This window comes from Dromaius novaehollandiae, chromosome 26 (assembly GCF_036370855.1).
Source record: "Dromaius novaehollandiae isolate bDroNov1 chromosome 26, bDroNov1.hap1, whole genome shotgun sequence".
Classification (NCBI taxonomy): Eukaryota; Metazoa; Chordata; class Aves; order Casuariiformes; family Dromaiidae; genus Dromaius; species Dromaius novaehollandiae.
The window spans coordinates 5938377-5960762 of record NC_088123.1 but is presented as its reverse complement, the minus strand read 5'-3'; the positions used below and the strand labels follow the sequence as shown (position 1 = coordinate 5960762).

The following is a 22386-nucleotide window of genomic DNA, read 5'->3' as shown; positions in this document are numbered from 1 at the left end:
ATATAATTACAGGTTATTTGTGTCTCTTCTAGTCTGGAGTAGAACGGCCTGTCAATGGTAACTCAAGTGTATTTAACTATACATTTTGGTGTCCAAGATAAAGCTGAGTAGAAAGTTACTGTATAAGGCCTATGTATACTGAAAGCTGAATAACACTCTGAGACCAACAAGATGTGTTGCTCCGTTTCATTTTTTAGAATGCAGAGATGCTCTTCTTCCTCTACTAATCGACCAGCTAAGCGGCCAGTTGGATGACAATTCAAACAAGCCTGACCATGAGGCCTGCTCACAGCTACTTAGCAATATTCTTGAAGTCCTAGATCGGAAAGATGTGGTGAGTGTGAACCGTGAGGGGTGGAAATTGAGAATAATTCTCCTTTTGCTAAGTTATGGCAAAGAACTGTTCTCAGCTTATGCTTTATAGAGTTACGAAGTTCAGATGTTTACAGAAGATGTGTTGTATTGCCATACACTTCTTTGAATCTCATTACGGATAAAGCAGCTGTGCCTAAAGGGGGGCTGTGCAAAGGTTAAATCAGTGGCTACCTCTGCAGGTCATGGTGTTGGACATGGAAATTGATTCTAAGCTTCTTTGGGGAAAAAACAGGAAAGAAAAGAACAGAATTGTCTCAAATTGTCCTTATTGAATATCTCCAGGGTCCTACTGCTGTCCACGTCCAGCTGATCATGGAGCGCTTGCTAAGGAGAATAAACCGCACAGTGATTGGAATGAGCAGACAGTCTCCACACATTGTGAGAGCCTTTTACTTACTTCAGATATTACCTTTTTAATCTCTTGCTATTATACTTTGTTACAGTACAGTTTGTTCTCTGGGGAATTTCAGTGTGTGGCAGTACCTTATGAAATAATCTTTCTGCTTCCTGCAGTGTTTCTGTGCCACTAAGCATGGCTTTTGGTGGTTTTCTGGGAACAGGTATTAGGATACAAACTGTCCTACTCCAGCAGCAGTTTGAACTGAGCCATAGTTGACTGTGATTTCAAATTGCCTTTGGACTCTATGCATAGAGAACTTGGTTTCATCCTGGCCTCTAATACACAAGCATTCTTTGCCAAAAAGATGCACATTTGTTATCTTTGCTAAAACAGGATTAAACGCTGAAGGATGAGACGTCTCTGAAGTTGCATTTCTGACTCTATTGTGTACTCCTATTTCTGACTGCATTGTGGTTAGAAGGTGTAAGAAAATCGATGTGTTCTCATCCACACTATGCTTAGTGTTCAGAAAGATAGAAAAATAATATTAGCAATATTTTATTTATTTATTTTTAATGACACAAAGGACTAATACCAGTATGTCATCCACGTATATAAGTATATTCCATTGCTTGAAGGGTATGTTTTTCTTGCAAGCTGTGATTCTTGTGAAAAGCAAAGCTACTCCCAGACTTCATACATGAAATTCAGCAAGTCTTTACTGGTTTGGTCTATAGGAGAAAACAGTCACACAAAGTGATTTCAGTACATAGATCAGCAGGACTTTTGGTTTCTGATATTTGATTAGGCAGAACCCTGAAAGCACATGACATGCTTTGAGCTTATGATGCTTAACACAGAAAAATAATCAGATGTTTTGTTTTACTTCTATTGTAGGGTATTTTTGTGGCCTGCATGACAGCTATCCTGAGGCAGATGGACGATTTCCATTACAGCCATTACATCAATACTTTCAAAACCAGGCAGGACATTATTGTAAGTCAGCCTTGCTGGGGGGATTAGCTCAGTCAATAAAGAATTGCTCTCTGCTTCTGAAAGGTCATTTCAAGTTACTGTATTCAGTTTCGAGTGATTATACTGCATTCGTCAGCAGTGAGTTCTGGGCACCTAATGCCACAGTCATTAGGGATATATCCACATTACCCCTGTGGGGTACACAGGCTGGCTGTTGCTGACTCAGTAGAGCCTGAGATTAGCATTTGTAGCATTCAGTAAAAACCATATTTAATGGCTCTTTAAGTCAGTGCAAGCAAAAGGTCAGGAACCAGAAGAGTGAATGAAGATGAAAGGGAAAAGAGTTCATTTTCCCATTTTTTCCTGCTTTATCTTTGTGATCCTGTTTTGCTTATCCAATTCTTTCTGGGTTTTTTTCTTTCTTTTTTTTTTTTCCCCTCTAGGGTTTAATTAAGAGGTTGGAAAGCTTTTTAAAAATACATTTAAACTAAAGAAAAGATGGCAAATTTGAAAGCGCATTTATATTAATTTCTAAAAACAGGGAAGTATTCTTTTAATAAAGTCTCATGGGATAATAGCCAAAAACCAAAATACTGAATTTCCATTCAAACCAAAGAGCCGAGTGTCCTGCTTCAGTTGGCAGCAATGCAGATAACTTCCTCCATGTTAAAAGTCCTGTACAATTCATGCTCCCAAAGGCTTTCAGTATGAAACCAGATGAAACAATAGGTTATGATGGGGGTGAGCGGCTTTAGAACTGACTGGTCTGTCCAGATTTGTCTCACAATGCCCAGAAAAAGACAGAACCAAAAATTATATTTATGCAAGTCTCCAAAGCATGACACAGCAACTGTTCTGGCCTTTTTTTGTCCCTGTACTCCTAGTTATGCAGCTTAGAAGTACTTGCTTATTTAAATACTGGCTGGGGAAGAGCCTGGAGTTGTGTTCTTCCTGTACAAGCTAGATCAAAACCCACAAGAAAGTGTTTATGGTTTATTGTGGATGGCAAGGTGACTGACTGCTTTTCCCCTGCACAGTTGCAATTGCTTGCAATCTGTTGAACGACATAGCCACCTACAGGGCACACACGTTTCTCACACTTCCGTATCTGAAAGGCCTCTCAGCTGGATCGTCTATAGAAAGCTCTCAGTTTTAGTTTTAGAACTGCTTTCTGTATCACACAATATTTTTTTGGAAATACTCATCGGAAAGCGAAGATCAGCTAGATTTAGGAATTTTAGTAGTGTACATCAAATAAATCAGAAAAAAGGTTTTTAGCAGCGTTATGTAGAAATGTTGTATCTATGGAAGAAGAGTATGAGGAAGGCAAATCTGATGGATTTCAGAAAAAGATGGATTCAAGGTAGAATTGAAACAAATTTTATGTTGAGTGGCCTCAGTTCAGAAATCTGCTTTCCCGAAGGGCAGTTAAGCTAGTAGGAAACAAGTTGAACTTAAGATCGAGGTAAGATTAAGCAGCTGCTTAAAGGCTTTCCTGAAATGTAAACTAAGCTTCAGTCTGAAGTTTACAAGTTGAAGACTTGCCTTGTTTTGCCTTAGTTCTGCATTTTCTGACTCAAATAGTGGAATATTTCTTTTAAATTTTATACATATGTATATACACAGCTTCTGCAGGAAAACATATGAGAAGGATGAATTATGTAATATTAAAACTACCTGAATATCATTTAAAGAGATACTGATCCAAAATACCTATTCGTAATCTAATTTTTACCTATTCTTAAATCCACAGAAGCAAGCCCATGTTTGTGATGATGTAGTACCAATTGAAAGTTGCATTTGGTTTTATTGCAATAATTGTTTTTATTACTATTTGGTTTTGTTGTTTGTTGTTGGCTTTTACTTGCTGTGGTATTTTCAGCCCTGATGTTGCCTTTTTACTTGTTTGTTTTAAAACTGTTACAAGTTAATTCTCGTCTTCAAGGTGCCCCTTATCAAGTCCAGTGCTTTCCATCAAGCTCTGATTTAATAACACCTAAAGGATTTTTAGTGAGGCAGCACCAAATGCCCGTTTCCTCTCTACATCAATGTCGCTTGCCAATTCTTTAGAGCAAGCTGTTCAGCTCAACAGAGTTTTTCTTTGCTGGTGATCTTTGCAAGGTGGTGATTTCTCAGGTGACCTTCGTGTGTTACTCTCATTTTGAATGCAAATGTGCTGTCTTTGCAGAGAACAGAATCTATTTAAATGCTCATAGGTAGCATTTTTATCTGTAGATACCACCTTTTTTTTTTTTTTTTTTTTTTCTGAAAGTCAGTATTATTATCTAATTTCACTCTATCTGTCTTTTTTTATACATACACATAGGCATTAAAAAGAATCCTACAATTCAACCTTACCTTGCCCAGGTCTTAAGTGTGATAGCTTTATTTGGATCAGTTCTGCATATGTGAAAAGAATATCTTTACTACAGTAAAGTTCTAAACTATGTATCTGTATGTATGTTCTTAACAACTCTTCTTAAAAAAGCAGACTAGAAAAGACTTAAATAACTGGGGAAGTGACAATACATTATAAAGTTCCATGTTTATAAAAGATGGTGCTTTGAGCCATTTCAGTGTCATCATTCAGACATTTGGAAACAAGTCCTCAAATACTGGGTTTGTTTTTTAATCTGTTTTGTGCACCAGAGCTCCCTATGCCACAGCTTAATTCAAAACAGTAAAGATAGATTTAATTAAAAAGATTAGGTGCATGTTCTGTGGAGTTATTTTTCCTTCTGTAATTGGATATATGAGATGTCAGAAATAATATAGTTATTGGAATATACTCCCACAATAAAAGATCCTTCTAAGAAGTACTGTGTATTGATTGTTAACCAATGCAATCTCTAATCAATGCAACTGCACATTTCCATTTTCCTGCATTTTCATGTGGTTAAAAGATTACATTCTTCAACCTGATGGGCTGTGTTTTTGTTTCTGTGTTTTTTTTTTTTTTTCTTTTGACAGGACTTCCTGATGGAAACATTCATTATGTTTAAGGATCTGATTGGAAAAAATGCTTATGCAAGTGACTGGATAGTCATGAATATGATGCAGAGCAGGTATATAGCTGCTGCTATTTTAAGTCCTGTGACTACTTTGGAGTCTTTCTGGCCCTGAAAGTAGGGTGATTCATACTAGCAGTCCTGCAAATCACTTCTGTTACGGAGGCTTATTTTCTTTTACAGATTCAGGGTGATTTAGATTAGGTTTCGGTAAGGTCTAGTGCCTGAACATTTCTATTGATGGAACTGGAAATCTTTCTTCTGCCCGAAGGCACACAATCAAAACCATGAAGTCTTTCATCCAGTTACGTCTTTATCTGCAAAAGAGTGCAACATAAAGCAGAGAAGCCCTTTTGGTTTCAAATCTGGGGGAAACAAAGCTACAGTGGACAGGAGGATTGAGGGTTTAATGTGCTGGCATGTGAACTGGAACTACCCAGGCTCATCTCTCTCCTCTGCTGTGGGCTTTCTGTTTGGCTGTGTATGAGACATTAAGTCTCTCCCACTAAGTCCATACGGTTTGAATGCCTTTGACTCACCTACTGCCTACTCTGCTAGATTCGAAAGCATGGCTAAAGCCTGCTATCCATGACACAGCAGGGCCTGTATGCCTGCATGTTTAATGTTCCCACAGGTAGTTTTGACAGTACAGGGATTAGAATAAGGAAACAGGCATGTAAGTGCTGTTTGTTTGGCCCGCTCATTGCCTCTTTCTCTCACCATTCATTTTCAAAATGGAGACAGTACTGCTCCGTTGTATTGTAGGGGTACAATGTGAAAAATGACATGAAGGAGGCAAGTTATTTGGATGCTTCAGTGGTGAGGATAGGCTAAGCATAGGAGAAACTATCATCTGGAATGACACTGCACTGGTGTAGCAACTGGATGACCCCAGAAGCCTTCATTTGTCATACGCCCCCAGTAGATGTTTCTTCTGCTCAGGAACAGAGGAATAAACTCCTTGAACGTCCCTATGGTGGGAAAGAGGTAAAATAGCATTATAATGGAATACTTGTCTCATTGGGACCATCTATTCTTGTCTCCTTCTGAGCTTGCATGTAGGGGTCTTGGGATTAAACCCAGAACTACAATGTTATTCTTTGAAGAGCCACATTTTTAAATTGATTTCTTTACCTCTTCTAGGGTTTTTCTCCGGGCAGTGAACCAATTTACATCTGTACTCAACCGTTTCTTTCTGGATCAGGCAAATTTTGAACTCCAGGTAATAGTTCTGTTTTTTTCTGGACTTTCCTTTGGACCCTATTGATTCCTGAAAGGCAGTAAAAACAAGCAAATCCAACTGTTATTGGATTTGTTGATGTGGAGGATGCGAGTAGAAATATCCATATAGTCTTGCGCAGAAAAGCAGCTGAACGCAAGCCAGTTCTGAATTTGCACAAGCGAATGAAAATGTAGGCTTTACAAGCTCAAGTTTGGTGGCATGTTGGCTAAAGCTGAGTTACGCGTGACTAATTAAGAACAAAATTTATGTGGACGTACCCATTGCCATTTCCACTAGGTGGAAAGTCCAAGCTAAAATGAGTGAAAATTTTTCAGTTGATATATGTTTCTTGCTTGCCTGTTACGGCTGAGAACACTGACTCAGCTATGTTATGCTCCCTGTCAGTATGCTTACTTCCTCGATAACATCTACCTGGAAGGCTGCAGCCTTTGGGGCTGGGTAGCTTTTTTTGTGCCAGTTGTTACTTTTCCTTTGTCTTCTCCTATTTTAGACTTGTTTCTCTTCCACAGCTCTGGAATAACTATTTCCATTTGGCAGTGGCCTTTCTCACTCACGAATCCCTCCAGTTGGAGACCTTCTCACAAGCCAAACGCAACAAAGTTATCAAGAAGTGAGTTTATGTTAAAAAGTGGCCAGGCCTTTTTTGCTTTTAAGAAACTGTGTTTGTGCTTCTCCAGATACACCTTGTAAGATCTTCGAGTGAGACAAAGCATACTGTGGAAGGGCTCAATTAGTGAATGATGATAAAGGGAGGAGGAGTGACTAGCATAGATGTTAAGGTGCTACACAGTAGATATCCAAGTCTGATTAGACAGACCATGAACTGTTTGAGGTGAATTTAAGCACCTTGCCAAAAGAGTCTTTCCACTCTAAGGTCTGCAATAGAAGGCTTTCCATAGTTCCCAAAGCAATATGTTATATGAGTCCTCACCTGTAATGTAAGATAGGTAAGCGAGAATCCTAAATTCCTGCAACTTTGTAGCCTCCTCTCTTTGCTTTTTCTGTTTTGAAAGCTAGAGCATTTCAGGAGGCATTCATCAGCCCCAAAGGTCATGAGATGAGTTCAATGCTATGTGAATTAAGGGCAACAAAATAGTAATAATTTGTTGCAGAATATGTAATTTGTAGCAACTAGGCCAATTCACAAAGATACTTAACAATGGAATTAAGTGCCTAAATATCTCTGTGGATATTGGCATGGAATTTTGTTAGAGCATACATTGTTTATGTTTGCTAGTGTTCTTCTGCAATAATAAAGGCTTTAGCAATCCTGATAATTAAATATTCTTCCGTTCTCTTGATGTCAGCAGTTGAAGCTTTAGGGGAAGATGCTAAGCACAGCAAAATTCCAGGTAAAATTGTGTGAAGCATCAAGACTGCAACTTTATTCTGCTCTCAGGGAGTCTACAGTCTTCTGCCTGAAAAGCATGTGGCCATTCTCTTCCTTTGTGCACTAAGCATTGGTGCTGGGCTGGGTGAGGAATTAAAAAGGAAGGGTTGAACTTCTTAACTGTCCTTAACAGAAGGTGTGTGATGTTGAAGAACCTTTTGGCAGATGCTTAGTAGGGAAGATCATCTGCAAGTCCCCAAATTCTTGTCATAAATGTCCAGCATATTCAGGTTTGGGGGGGGGGGGGCTGTTTTTTAAGGACAGAGTTTTATTTTGTGGTTGTACTGTTAAAGTTCTTCAGCAGCCTTTCAAAGGTAATGCCAATGTATAGGCCTTTTCATCTTTCTTTTTCTTTCCAGGTATGGGGACATGAGGAAAGAAATTGGCTTCAAAATAAGGGATATGTGGTATAATTTGGGTGAGTGCCATCTAAAGACAATTATCTTTATTTGAGCTCTGAAGCTGGATTTCAGATCCTTTATTTCTTTGTAAAAGTCACTCCTCTTTAATGTGGAGGAAAAGCACATAGGCTCAGCTGTTTCAGAGCATAAAGTCTCTTTTCCTTTTTCTGGAAACAAATCAGTTTGTGAGAGCAGATCTTTTTTCCATGTCAGCTGGTGAGATGATCTCTTAGAGATTCCATATAAAGAATGTTCTCCCATGTGAAGAAGATTAGAATTTTCCAGAGAGCCTTCATGGTTTAACAATGTGCATACAATTCAGTTCCTTCCTTTTTGAACTATTTCTGAATTTTGGGACTATAACATATTAATTCCATATGAAATGGCCAGTATCCACAAACAAATTGCTTCCTAAGCAGAATGCCTGTGTTTTATTGTCTTTATTTTATCTGACTAATGTGCTTACACATGTGGATACCCACACATCCCATGCCTTCAAGTTGCCATGTTCCATTAGGCTATATATGACTTTGTCTTTCTTGCAGGTCCCCACAAAATAAAGTTCATTCCAGCAATGGTAGGCCCAATCCTGGAGGTAACCCTGGTTCCAGAGCCTGAGCTACGGAAAGCTACTATTCCTATCTTCTTTGATATGATGCAGTGCGAGTTTAACTTTAGTGGGAATGGAAACTTCCATATGGTAAGGGAGCCTCTTATCTTCAGGGCAGATATTTCACAGTACACATTGGGCAAGAAGGAGAACAGAGCATTTAAAAAAAAAAAAAAAAAAAAAACAAAAACAAACAAACAAACAAACAAAAACCCCAACTATTGTGCCAAACACTTTGGGAAGTTACTAACGAGTGGTTTGATGTAATAATTGAAGTGGAGGACTAAGAGCCGGGACTCCTCAGTTCTGTCCCTGACTGTACCCTTACATGACTTTGGGTGATTCGATGAACATCTTTGCTTTCAAATTATTATGCATTTGCAGATGTGTAAATACCCACATCTAAATTGCAAAGCAACTTTGAGACCCTGAAAGGATACTCTACAAAGTAGTGTCTACATTTATAATAACAATATCAATTCCCCTAAGGCAAATCTTTGGCTGCATATGTAAGTTACTGTAAAGAAAACTGCTGGACAGTCAAGTGTCCAGCTTGAATTATAATAACACTACATAGCTATTTAGATACTGTCTAATCTCTCATTAACCTAAATTTCACAACACACTTGTGAATATTGATGCCCTCATTGTGTAATGGAGATACAGAGGACAGAAATGATTTGCTGGGGCTAGACAAGTCAAAGAACAGAGTTGGGAACAGAACTTGGGTCCCTGACTCCCAGCCCTGTGCTAATTCCTCTGGAAGTTGCTGTTGTTGGTGCTGAGAAAACACTAGTAAAGAAGGAAGAAAAAGAGGATCCTCTCTTTTGCCCTTATGTTAACTTTTCACTGCAGCTTCTAAGGACTTTTTCTTCCAGCTTTCCTCTAGGGATATCAGACATTAACATATCAGCTGGCAGGCAGGGGACACTCCAGTTATGCTGTAGACAGTCTTCTCCCTGGAGATGGGTAGGAGCCATCCATCCAAGAGGCAGCCACCTTGGCATTTCAGATTGTTGTCAAATGTGATGTGCATTTCCCTAAGCACCGTACTCACACTAGCTTAAACCCATCTTCAGTGTGCACATGGGGTCTTTCTTCCCTTGGGGTCATCAGTCTTTGGCACTGTTGGCCCCAGGGTCTCAGGGGCTTCTGGAATCAGTAGAAGGAAACAGGATGTGTGACATGGATTTTTCCATTCCAGTAATACTTATATACTAGCTATAGGGTCCTTGATATTTTGGACCATGAATATTTAAACCTTGGTAACTGAATTATAAATGACTCGTGTACTTGACATACTTGCACATAACAGGGCATGTCTCTGTGCTAGACGCGCATAATCACATGGCACTCACTTATCGTAGCATGAGAAGTGCTTTAATTAACAGCTGCAACTGTTTTGTTCAGAGAACTGTGACTTACCTTTAACTGATGGTAGTATTTTAAGTTTCTTTAGGGTGAGTGAATGACTGTTACCATCTGTAGGTTGGTCATCACAGAGGCTTCTCCATTCTAGCAAAACTGAACTGCTAGTGGATGGGGTAGAAGGAGAAACATTGCACCACAGCATCAACTTCCAGTGACTGTAAGATGGGAGAAGACTCATTTGTTTGCCCCATTCTTCTTATATTGGCCTCTTACTATTTTTATTCTGCTCCAGTAATGAAAACATTCTCTAACTTGGCCTGTAAAACCAGTGCCTGATGGAAGGGCAGTTCAGAAACACCAGCCACAAACATGACTAATGTTCCAGTCATGTTCTTGAGAGTTAATGTCCATTTGACTTGATTTTTTTGTCTTTTCAGTTTGAAAATGAGCTGATAACCAAGCTGGACCAGGAAGTGGAGGGTGGCCGAGGGGATGAACAGTACAAGATTTTGTTGGAGAAACTGTAAGTTTTGTGACAAGCCTGGAGGCTCTTTCATGTTTCCAGCTTAACTGACTTTTTTCCTAATGAAAAGAAACCCCAATTCGTTAGTCCAGTGAGCAGGGAGACAGTGCAGTTGACAGCAATTTTGATGCTAAGCAGGTACGCTGAGACTTACTGCCTTAAAATGATACTCTTATGCTACAGCAGCAATTTACACAATAATCCTAAGCTTGGGGATGTAAGCCTAGAAGAAGGTGCCAAGCTGGCAAGGGGGTTGTGAGTAGAAAAGCTTGGGAACAACAGGCTTAGAGGCTAAACCGAAATCGGTGCCTTGTTTCAGCGCTGAAAGCAAAACCCGGGTTTTTGACTGACAAGGCAAGCTTTGACCTTTGGACCTGCCTAACTTGGATATGTCAGGCCTGTGGGTGTTGTGTTCTGTTCGGCACTGGGACAGTCTCTCTTCTTGGAATGAGTTTGACTCTTAGCTGAGTGGCTGTTTGGATAACTTATACTGAAGTTCTGTTTACCACCACTCAGAACTTCAACCACGTATTCCCTTCTGTCTCTCTTGCTCTCTCTGGATATGCTTGCAGTCTCCTGGAGCACTGTCGGAAGCATAAATATCTGTCTGGTTCTGGAGAAGTGTTTGCTTTGCTGGTCAGCAGCTTGCTGGAAAATCTGCTGGACTACAGGACGATCATGCATGATGAAAGCAAGGAGAACCGCATGAGCTGCACTGTCAATGTGCTGGTATGGGGAAGGCTGGGTTTGGATATGGATGCTTCTTTACTGACTTGGCTTTGTGCGGTGCGATCCTGGGGTGAATCAGGCGCACCAGAATGAATATGGTGGAGTCAGTTTGCCTTGCAGAATAATTCAGTGAAAAATAATTATTGTGTACCTCTAGGAAGGAAGCTATTGAATAAGAGCTGACTAAAGAAAAATTTCAGAATTTTAAATGATTCTTCATGCCTCTTCTGGTTAATGATAGGCCCAAATCAGGCTACCAGCTATCAACAGCTATAAACCTTTGAAAGATGTACAGTCCAAAATCAAATCATGTGGCTGGTCTTTGTTTAATCTGAGGTCCTGAAATACAGGCAGGAAAGATGGCTAGCTGATAATTGGGGAAATGTGGACTTAAGTCCCTCTTCCACCACAGAGAGTCTGTGTAACCTTGCACAATCACTTTCTCTCTTTGACTCAGTCCCTTCTCTAAAGGGGATAATAGAACCAGCTTATACCAAAGGGATGGTTGCAGGGATATATGCATTTAAGTGGGCAAAACGATATTGAAGATCATTGGAATATCTGAGTGATGCACAAGTTACTTTTCTAGAGATGATTATGTGAATCCATGGTGGTTTACATCAGTTTGACTTATGTTTTCTTATTCTCGGCAGAATTTTTATAAGGAGAAGAAACGAGAGGATATTTATATCAGGTAAGATGGCTCCCTCCACAGACCTGTGCAGAAGCCTTTATTTCCCCTGGTGTTCTGTACACCGTTACAGGAATCCTTCATATGAAATAACAGTTTGCTTTTCATTTGTTTAGGTATCTCTATAAACTCCGGGACTTGCACACAGACTGCGAGAACTTCACAGAGGCAGCGTACACTCTCCTCCTCCATGCAGAGCTGCTCCAGGTAATACATTAGAGGCAATTTCAGTTTCTACTGTCAGTGTATGGGTTTTAAATGAAATGCAAACAGCTCAAAATTAAACAATTCATTCTTCTCTGCTATTTTGTGGCTTTGCATGGCCTAGGTTCTAGTGGTCATTAATGAACTTCATAAGCAGCTAAACAGATGAAAGAAAAAACAAAAACAAAAGCCATAAAAAAAATCCCTGTAATATTACTGGCATTAATTTATCATATGCTCTTTGTGAACTGTGAGGGACCCATCTTCAGGGTCATATTACTGTTTCTTCCACTTCCATGTGAGCAGTTTGCGTTGTAAAAATACATTAGCTTATGCCATTTAAGTCAACCTCTTTTACTTCACATCTACCACAGATGAGTAAAGCACACCCATTCAGTTACAGTGTCTCAGTTGATGTCTTAAGCCAAAATCATACCAATTTTGTAGATACAACAAAACTTCTAGTACAATTTTAAAGTGATTTTTAAATTTGATTACAAACAAGTTGTACAAGTTCAGATGAATTTTAAGTCATTTCATACGCACTCCTGCATGGAGAAAAACCTTTCTCACCATTGATATGTTTTGCAGAAGGGCAATAATCAGATGTTTTTTCTGAGAAGCTGGCTGGCATGATTTAAGAAATTACTGCTTACTGGCTACTTTTTAGTAGCCCTGCGGCTGAGGTGCAGTGTTTGTGTGTGCGTTCCTAGTTTTTATTGGTCAGCCAACTGGGCTTTTATCACTGCTAAAATCACCTTGATTTTCCTTTGCATTGATGCTGATTTGTCTTGAGAACATCCATACAGAAGATGAGTCTAGCCACCGCAGGATTTGTTTACCTAAAACATTCCAGTTCCTTTAACTCTACCTGTTTTCCTATACGCTAGTGGTCTGAGAAGCCATGTGCTGCTCATCTGCTGCAGAGAGACAGCTACTATGTCTACTCACAACAAGAACTCAAGGAGAAACTCTACCAAGAAATTATCTCTTTCTTTGACAGAGGCAAAGTAAGTCTCTTCAGTGTTCCTGTGGTTCACTGGTAAATACTTGGCTTGGTGAATGTAGCTGGCAGAAGCTGGATTTGAGGGAAAAGCAAGCATGATTCCACAACCAGTCTGATGCTTTAGGCTTGACTTTTTAACAAAGATTAGAGTTCTGGCACAAGCAGAGTGTCTGTTTGTCTTAGATGATTGAATCTTTTTATTCCTGTGTTAGTCAAGGAGCATCTGTAAAATTAATCCCATTCAAGATACTGAGTAGATCAGAAAACTATAGGTGGGGGGGGTTATTTTGTTTTTTGTTTGTTTTTTTCCCTGGGCAATAGCTTTTGCAGAGTTTTGCAATGAATGTGGTTTGTCTGGCTGATACTGAAGTTTGTTCGTTGCACTTTGGATAGATGGTTCTGCCATTCTTCTCTTCTTGCTCACTGCTTGTGAGTGTGGAGGCCAGGGAAGGGAAGGTTTGATGAGGTGGCTGTCCTTTGGAATGCTGAGAAGAGAATTTGACTTTAAGGGCTGTTATGAGAGACAGACATTTTACTTTTCCTTTTATGTGAAGTTGTCTGTTGCAGGAGAAAAAGCTAAATGCAACAAACCTGAGGAAGTGTGACATAGAAGCTGAAGTATTAGTGTAGGAGGCTTCTCTGTGTTGCTGTTTAGGTGTGTCCTTCCATCTCTTTGTGCCTCAGTTTTCTCTATCAGGAGTAACAATAGTAACCTTGCTTTATAAATCACTTTGAGATCTACAAATTAAGAGCTGTGTGACTATGATCATTGTAATAGAAATACATAGCATAGAGTCTTAAGGGAAAGTTGGCAGTGCATTGAAATACTACCTCAATTAATATCAGCTGAATGTTTTACTTAACTTTCTGTGATAAATGAACGCTTTTAACAGAGTCTTTTATTTTGTTTGTGCTTTCCCCACTTGTCTCCCTTCATCACCCCACGGAGATGTGGGAAAAAGCCATTCAGCTAAGCAAGGAGTTGGCTGACATGTATGAAAACAAGGTCTTCGATTATGAGGGACTTGGTAATCTCCTGGTAAGGTTTCTTTCTCTGTTTTCAGCAGGCTACTGGCTGTTGAAATTAATGTTGTTGAGCAGGTTAAGTCCAAAATATGTGTTAAGAACAAACAAATATAACTCCCCTATTTTTTGTAAGCTTAATACTAGAGGAGTGTTTTCATAATTCCTGTTTTTAAAAGTATGTATTTTTTGACCTTATTAGCATGACAATATCATGTGCGGATGTTTAGCAGTCTTAGTGTTAATCAAATAAGCTAACATTTGCATAGTGTATTATCAGGCTCCACATATCTCTTCACCTCGTTATTTCTATGGTAAAGCTTTCATGTACAAACATAGAATTATAAAATGGTCTCTGTACAGATTTTTTTTCTTTTTTTCTTTTTTTTCCCCTCTTTTAAGGTTAAAGATGTACCCAGCTGGTCTTTATGTTTTTTCATATGAGAAACATCTGCCTAGTTTTATTTCTGCCAGTTCTCTGACATTTGTCACCATTTGTGTCTGCTTCCTAACATTTTTATTTTTAATTTTTGTTGCGGTAGTCAAGGGTTTTAAATATTTTCCTGGAATCCCCAAAAACATGGCATTGTTGTCATTTCTGCAAACCAGGAAATGAAGTTGATTCTGGCCCAAACAAGTAAAAGGACAAATATGAGATATTCCAAAACCCATGTAAAAATATTTGATAGAGGAGAACTAATGGATCAAGAATTTTCACTGTGAATGTGAACTGTAGTTTGACAGTGTCTCTGAGAACTCAGAAGTGAAAATGCTGGGGACCTCTTTCTTTTTCAGAAAAAACGAGCTACTTTTTATGAGAATATCATGAAGGCAATGAGACCTCAACCTGAGTACTTTGCCGTTGGATACTATGGTCAGGGCTTCCCTTCTTTCCTCCGGGTAAGCATTCAAGTTCTGGAATGGCAGGTTCCCCAGTAGCCCCAATGGATAAATTTTCAGAGCTTCCTCAAAAATTTCAGGTGCTAAACTTCTTTTCCTTTGAATTAAACTCAGAGATCTGAATCCCTTAAGCATTTTGAAACATTTCAACCTATATAAAAAGACGATTAAGGGACCAAATTTTTTGTGTTACCAGCTTTACTAAAGTCAATGTGTTGCAGTTGGGTTTGTTAGATGATTAATATGCTCTTATATGGACTTAGAGAGAATCTACATTAGATATTAGTGATTTTCAGAGAGATCATTATTGCTGTTAGAACATCTTTAGCTTAACAGTAACTTGCTCGCCTCTTTTCAGTCTCAGTCAACCTAATTTTTAAGGATGTGGATCATTTCAACATTAGCGCTCATCAGTGCAGAAGATGCTACCTGTTTGAGATCACTGCTAAGCACTGTTGAATGTATGCTAACTATAATATAAGAATCTAGCCAACATGAGTCAGATGGGCAGTGTGCAGCATACTAGAAAATATTCCTAGCTATTATTTAAAATCAAGGAACATTTACATTTTCAGACTGGAGTGGTTTGAAGCTGCTGGCCTTAAATGGAACCCAAATTCAATTTAAAAAAACCCACAAAAGTTAACTTAGGACTGTGGAACTGGATTGTATAGAAGGCTTTCACCTCTAGGTCATGTTTTTGAATCTAGCCCCCTCAGAAACCACCACTGCTTGGTGGCCAACGTGAAATAAACTGGCCGTGGTCCAGCATTATTTTTGTGGTGCAAAACCACCAGCACAACTCGTCCGTTTGTTAGCTGTAGCTGAAGAGAGCCAGAAATGGAACGGAGATAAAACTCATATCTTTGTGCATAGAGAGGTCCCTCATTCCACATCATATCAGAAGTGGACTGGCAAGGAGCATGCAGTTTCCTGCTTTAAAGAACCTTCTGGGGGACAGGTTCTCCTAAAATCAAACCTCTGACTGCATTTTGATCTATGGAATGTGTGAGTTTGGGGAGTTTACGGTGACCTTGAAGGCGAGGAGGAAAGGATAGGTGAGATTCTTTGCTTTAAGTTGTTCATTATCTCACAAAACACGAGTTTTGTGATGCCCATCCTGAAAATCACAATCACACCATGACTTTTGCCAAGGATGAAGTCAGACTACTTAATCCTAGTTCCCCTTTCTATCCTTTAAGAGTCAATTGCTATGTCTTTCATGCCTGTTTAGGGAGCCCCAGAGCTGTCTTACTGTCTGACCACAAGCCCGCTAGCGTGACTTGAGGCATGGAGGGAATTGTGCACTCCAGACAATGCATGATCTCACATGTGCAAATATGCCCGTACATGTCCGTATTGGCTGTCAATGGAGCAGTCTGTGTCAAATACTGTGGTGAAATCTCCTACTTGGTAAATGAAACAGGCCCAAAACAGTACTGCTGGCACAGTGTGCAGACTAGTTATGGCAGCAGCTTACCAGCAGCAAGCGTATCCAGTGTATGTGCTAGATAAGTTTACAACAGTTCCCAGCAAGTGGGATAAAGCAAAATCACCAGAAGGTGTGTGCATGTTCAGTAAGACTTGTTCATGGGGAAAAATGAGCTTTCTAGACGAACATGAGGATGCCATTGCCATTGCAGGGCCTTGCTCCTATGAATTGCTCTGTTGTCACTCCAGCCTGTGTTTCTTCTCTCACTTATTCCAACTGCCCTTTAAGCTAGGAAACAACTTTTGACGTAAACTAGACCTCTGAGGCTACTCTGTGTGTATGTTTGGATAGCTCATTCTCATTGCCTTGTTTAGTGCTAATTCTCCTTTTCTTCTGCTGCCCACAGAATAAAATTTTTATCTACCGTGGCAAAGAGTATGAACGAAGGGAAGACTTCAACCTGAAGCTTTTGACCCAGTTTCCCAGTGCCGAGAAGATGACCAGCACTGCTCCCCCAGGAGAGGAGATCAAGTCTTCTCCTAAACAGCGTATCTTTTAGTTCTAATACGTTTTGGCACACTGATCTGTCTCATTCTTCCTTGAATAGGAGAATTAGTAAACAACAGATCAATAAGCAAGGAGTATATTGCTCCTGGAGGTCTTTTAAACAGACACTGGGCGTGAAAATAGGAATATCTGGAATTGGAATAGTGAATTTAAAAACATGCTGGAAAAGGAGAACTTGATGTTGTCAGGCTTAAATGAGTTGCTGTTAGGTTGAGACCTTAACAGGTTACAGTTCAGAATTCCTTGTACCTGCCTTGCAAGCAGGTGGTGCTGACTGCTGTACTGTGTGTGATCCAGTTTGGTATTTCCAGATTAAAGAGGTAAAATACAGACAGTGGAAGTGGGATACAAGGAAGGAGGTGTTCTTTCTACTTCCTTGCAGTTAACAAGGATTTATGAAGTGTCTGCTTTCATTTTTTACCCCCCTAGAAATTGCTTTTTAGGAAGTGTAATATGCTTAATAGGTTTGTTTGTGTTGATGGGTGAACAGCCCTAGGGATAGATGTCTGTCTTTTTTTCTTTTTGCTTTTTTTGCTGCTTTTTTAGCTGCTTTTTTTGCACCTCTCTCTGTACTGTGTGGCAGAGAAGGCTTAAGACCTCTCTTTTAGTTGTGAGTGTGACCAAGTGCAACCTCATGAAGATACTTCAGATTCTCTTTGTGACTTCAAGTCAATAGCAGATGTGCTGCTGGAAGATGTACGTTAGTGAACGCCAAGTTATTGGGCTTCTTGCCTGTGTTATACAGGCCAGACTAGAGAATCTAATGGTCTATTTTGGCCTTAAAAATCTATGTACAAAGGCACAACTCAAGCAGTGATACCAGATGCTTCCCTTGGAATGAGCCTGCCAAGCACTAAATCCACATAGGAAATTAAAATTCATTCAAGACCAAACTTGGTGTCAGAAATGCCTCCTCTATTTCTGCTTTGTTTCAGCTACTTCCTTTGCATCTGTTTGTGTTTGTTCTAATATTTTTGGCTCAAGATGAACCTGAACTGCAAAATTTGGATCCAGATCTGAACTCTTCCAAAAGTTTGGGGGTGTTTGGTTCCGGGTCTTTGGCATAGTCCTGTTACAAGAGGGAGCAGCTGCATAGTTTGGATTTGATACAGGTTCTTTTCTGACTCTTGCAAACGCCACTGGAAAAGAGAAGGAATTTGAGTGCCCAAATCACTGTTGCATTAGGCAGGGATCTTGCTTTTTTTTTAATCAGTTTCCTCACTCTTACGTTACACTGTCTCCTGCTTGCTTTTGTTGTTTCAGAAAAGTGTAATGGAGGCATTAATTAAGCTGTATAACATCTTAGGGAATGCCTAGATGCATAAACTAGCTAGTCTTGCACCAGTTCTGAAATAGAAACTGTATAGCATGCTGAGCATGGCCTAAAGCCCAAGCTAATAAGCCCTCCTGAGAGAAGAAGTATTTTAGCTTGGGCTCAGTGCTTGATCTAATGTGTCTGTGTGGTTTGGGGTTCAGATTTGGCATATATTCAGCTGGCTCTTCAATGCAGAGTGACCTTGCCTTTGCTTTAAAAATACTAAGTAGAAATATCCTCAGTGAATAGAAGGCTCTGTGGGGCTACCCCAGCTGCCAGTAAAACATTGCCATTTCAGAGTCAAGTTGTCAAGTGGTTCACAGAAATAATCTGTTAATTTGGGTCAAATTGTTTATGCTTTGCTTTTTTTTTTTTTTTTTTTTTTTTTTTTTTTTTTTTTTTTACTGTTGTAAAGTCTTCAGTACAGTTCTTAAAACAGAATACTGTAGGAACAACATTGTAAGCTGTTGTGCTTGGGGATATTATTACAAAATTTTCTTGAATTTCCATCAAAGGTCACAAAAAGCAAAAGCTAAAGTTGGAGTAGATGTTTGCTGATAACAGCTTACATTCTTCAACTAGCTTCATTGTGCTTCAGGGGCTGGGAGGAAGGCTTTGTCTGTACTGGAAGGTTCCAAGACAAATAATTAGAGGGGGGAAGAGACAGATAAATCCATTATGGAACCTAGTACAAAATCCTATTTTCCTATCCCCATAGTAGAAATCTGGAACACCCAAGCTTCTGAGGGAATGTCAGCAGTTGGAAGTATTCCTCCAGCCCTTATCTTTTTGGGCTTTTGATTCATGACTAGCATACAAGCCACAACAAGCGATATAATGCCTGGATTTGCTGATGAACAACTGAGTATTTTTCTTTAAACATGACAAGAGCACAGGGAGTTGTTGAGAAGTTTTGACATTTGATGAAAACAGGAATGATATTTCTTTCTCTCTCTATTTTCCCCAAAGGATTCATAGTTTTTCATCCTTAACCATAACTGCTCAGATGTGCAATGCTTTATAGTGAAGCCTGTGATGAACCTGCCACCTAACTATAAAGACAAACCCGTTCCTGAACAGATCTTAAAGTAATTTCCTTTTCCCTCAACATTTACTCTGTATTTTTTTCTCAAATAGCATAGGCACAAGGTAGAGTGCCTTTGTTTCTCATCTGCAGACTTGTTTCACAGTCCAAACTGTGTTATTTTTGCAAAGAAAGAAAAGAACATTAGTGCAAGGAGGATGGAAGGTGAGAAGACTCACCATTTACTCTTCTTCTTTGTAGCTACTACAGAGCAAATGAGGTACAGCAGTTCACCCACTCCCGGCCATTCAGGAAAGGAGAAAAAGATCCAGAGAATGAATTTGCTGTGAGTCCTTCACATCTAATTCCAACTGCCTGGAGTGTTTGCAATGAGAAGACTGTTGTGTGTATTTACTTATTATTATATCAGTGGCATTTTGAACAGCAGTGCCATGATTTCTTTTTCTCTGCCTGTGGCAATGGAATTTCGTTATTAAAATGCAGGAGGAGCAAAGGGCTGCACTTTCTGTTGCAATCTTTATGCAAAGCCAGTCTGGTATGTTGAGGGACTGCATAGCTGTAGCGCTCAAAATCCTTGATTTAGGAGCCATAAATATTGTGCGCTCTAACCACAGTTTCCTGCAGAGTGCAGCTGTTTGCCTGGTGAATTGTGGCTGTCCTTAAAAAAGCCAACCTCTAACCATGAAGGATAGGTTCAAGTTTAGGGCAACTTTTAAGATTTACAGTGGGGAGTAAGCCATGGCTGTAGCATATTAGCAGAGGCATATTGTTGCTTACACGTAATGCTTGCGTATGATGCATGTAACTCTATCTAAATGTGTTGCAATCACACTCCTGCCAGTAGTGTTCCACACGGAAGAAAACGGCCTACTGTTGCTTTGTTGATACTATTTAAATAGTAGAGGTGGTATTTGCTGCCAAAAACAGAGTTCCATCCCAATTAATGAAATGTGAAAATCATTGTATCAGTCCTGCCTGCTAGTGCTGGAAACCTTGTGCCATGCTCTAGTGCAGGAGAGACTTGAACTGCAAGACCAGTATTTTCCTTATATCTTGGAATTTTTTCTTTCTCTAACTAGACTATGTGGATAGAAAGGACAACCTACACAACAGCTTATTCGTTCCCAGGCATCCTCAAGTGGTTTGAAGTCAAACAGATTACAACGGTGAGTTCTGCGTGTGGGCTGGATCTCAGCCTACCCAGTCTTTACTGGAGTAGAGTCTTGCAACATTTAGGACTACCTCTTCCACTGTTAGATGCGACACACCAATAGCTTCTGCTTTATACATCAGCAAACGTGTGTCTTGCTTGAAATGCTTGTATTTTTATAGCATTCTGCAGAAGTTCTACCCCAGGCAGTAAAGTTCTGCATTGACTGTATCATGCACGGGGGAGTGGTTACTTCTGTAACACACTCCACAGTCAGCAGCCAGTTCCTAAACTGTTGCTTCTCCAGGGTTAGGCGTGACGTCATTCTTGCATTTCTCTCTCCGAATGGCGAAGCAGTTAGCAAAGGGAGTCCAAAATCCTCTGCTGGAAACTATCGGGCTGCCATTCATATGTGGGAGCTTCTTAATGTAATATTCACTGAAGGAGAATGAAGGTTTATTCCAGTTCTTCTTTCTCTCAGGAAGAGATCAGCCCCTTGGAGAATGCCATAGAAACCATGGAGCTAACCAATGAGAAAATTAGCAACATTGTCCAACAGCATGTCTGGGACCGGAGTCTTCCTGTACATCCTCTCTCCATGCTCCTGAATGGGATTGTGGACCCAGCAGTCATGGGGGGATATACCAACTATGAAAAGGTTATTTTTCATATTTATCTGTAGCTTGGTCATGGGAGAAAGGAGTTCGGTTCTCAACTGTTACTCAGATGTAGTGTACTTTGTAGCTTTATCTGCATCTGTTCCTAGCTCAAAGATGGAGAGAAAAGAACAAGGATGAGAGATTTCCACTAAACTGGAAGGTGGAAACCCCCCACGTTTTTAGCGTTTCATTTCAGAGCTGTGCGCTGCTGTAGAATTAAGGAGTGATCCACCTCTTTGGGGCCTCGTTTTGTGGTCTTTACAATGGTGATGATAACATGACCCTACCTCGTGGAGGCATTGTGAGGTGCATAGTTATCCCAGTGAACAGTGCAAGTACCAGAAGTAGAAGCAAAATGGCTTATGTTTCTCCATTGTATTAATATAGAATGATAAAGCAAATAAGGATTTTTCTTTCCAGTTAGATATTGTGTCTTTGTAGTGTTGCAACAAAGAGCATATCAGAATAAAAGCAGTCTTCACTGTTCAGGTTTGTTCAGTTGTTGGCGTGGTGTATGTTCTTCTTCAGTTATGATGTTTAACTTAAGCTGTTTATTCCCAGTATCTAATTATGGTACCCCAGCATGAAATATATTGCTTATTTCCGTACATTGAATTGATGATGTTAAAATACGTTTAACTTTTTTCAGATGTGTTGCAGTCACATGAAGTACAAAAGTTAAATGGGAGAGGATCTGATTTGTCTAGGGTATAACTCTTCTGATTGCAGAGGAGCCATATACTTCACTGGGGTGAATTTGGCCCTAAATACTCTCATTCTTTGAGTTAAAGTTGACATAAAGTTTAGAATTACGAAAGTGGGAAAGCAGTTAAAACTAGGAAATGCAAAGTATCTGTAACCGCATCTGGAAATACTCATTTCTGGTTCATATTTTCCTATTTCAACTAAAGATCAGCAGAGAACATTTGGCTTTTGTGGGCGGCTAGAATCTTGAGTTTTAATTGTTTCATTGTAGCCAAAAGCCTAAGTCTGCATTTTAAACATGGGCTTTCTTCTTGCAATAATTAAACACTTTAAAGAACAATCCGTTGGGACCCTACCCGGCAGTCCTTTCACAGGCTAACCTCCTCTTGACATTAGCCTGTTTCAGAATCATACCGTTAGGCCTATAAACACTTGTGCGTACCGTCCAGTTAATGGAATGCAGAACTAAAAAATGTGTGCAGAGGCTGAAATAGGTCAGAGATGCATTTTAAAACTGAAGGAAAAATTATTAAGTATTTTATCTAGGAAAAGAAAAATTAAATTCCTCTGACTGGGAGTTGTGCTACACTTCAAGGCAATGCTCTATAGCACGTAGTGTGAATTGGCACAATTTTTAGGCTTCAGTCCAGAAAAGTGTACATGCATTTGTTCAACTTTAAGCCCATACATGATTCTTTTAATTAAAGAATCTACTTTAATTAAA

General features: G+C 39.6%; 1 protein-coding gene across 2 annotated transcripts in view; it reads left to right on the top strand.

The window, feature by feature from the left end:
- Positions 1 to 22386, top strand: part of DOCK5 (dedicator of cytokinesis 5) — a 114340-nt gene that overhangs the window by 75875 nt on the left and 16079 nt on the right. For both annotated transcript variants that reach the window (XM_026122323.2, XM_026122324.2), the window contains exons 26-45: positions 198 to 334; positions 658 to 753; positions 1613 to 1711; positions 4661 to 4755; positions 5842 to 5920; positions 6451 to 6551; positions 7691 to 7749; positions 8278 to 8432; positions 10151 to 10236; positions 10809 to 10965; positions 11619 to 11659; positions 11773 to 11863; positions 12751 to 12870; positions 13816 to 13905; positions 14685 to 14789; positions 16628 to 16769; positions 19110 to 19191; positions 19389 to 19473; positions 20228 to 20314; positions 20780 to 20956. In XM_026122323.2, coding sequence (XP_025978108.2) covers positions 198 to 334; positions 658 to 753; positions 1613 to 1711; positions 4661 to 4755; positions 5842 to 5920; positions 6451 to 6551; positions 7691 to 7749; positions 8278 to 8432; positions 10151 to 10236; positions 10809 to 10965; positions 11619 to 11659; positions 11773 to 11863; positions 12751 to 12870; positions 13816 to 13905; positions 14685 to 14789; positions 16628 to 16769; positions 19110 to 19191; positions 19389 to 19473; positions 20228 to 20314; positions 20780 to 20956 — 2084 coding nt within the window. The remainder of the gene's footprint in view (positions 1 to 197; positions 335 to 657; positions 754 to 1612; positions 1712 to 4660; positions 4756 to 5841; positions 5921 to 6450; positions 6552 to 7690; positions 7750 to 8277; positions 8433 to 10150; positions 10237 to 10808; positions 10966 to 11618; positions 11660 to 11772; positions 11864 to 12750; positions 12871 to 13815; positions 13906 to 14684; positions 14790 to 16627; positions 16770 to 19109; positions 19192 to 19388; positions 19474 to 20227; positions 20315 to 20779; positions 20957 to 22386) is intronic.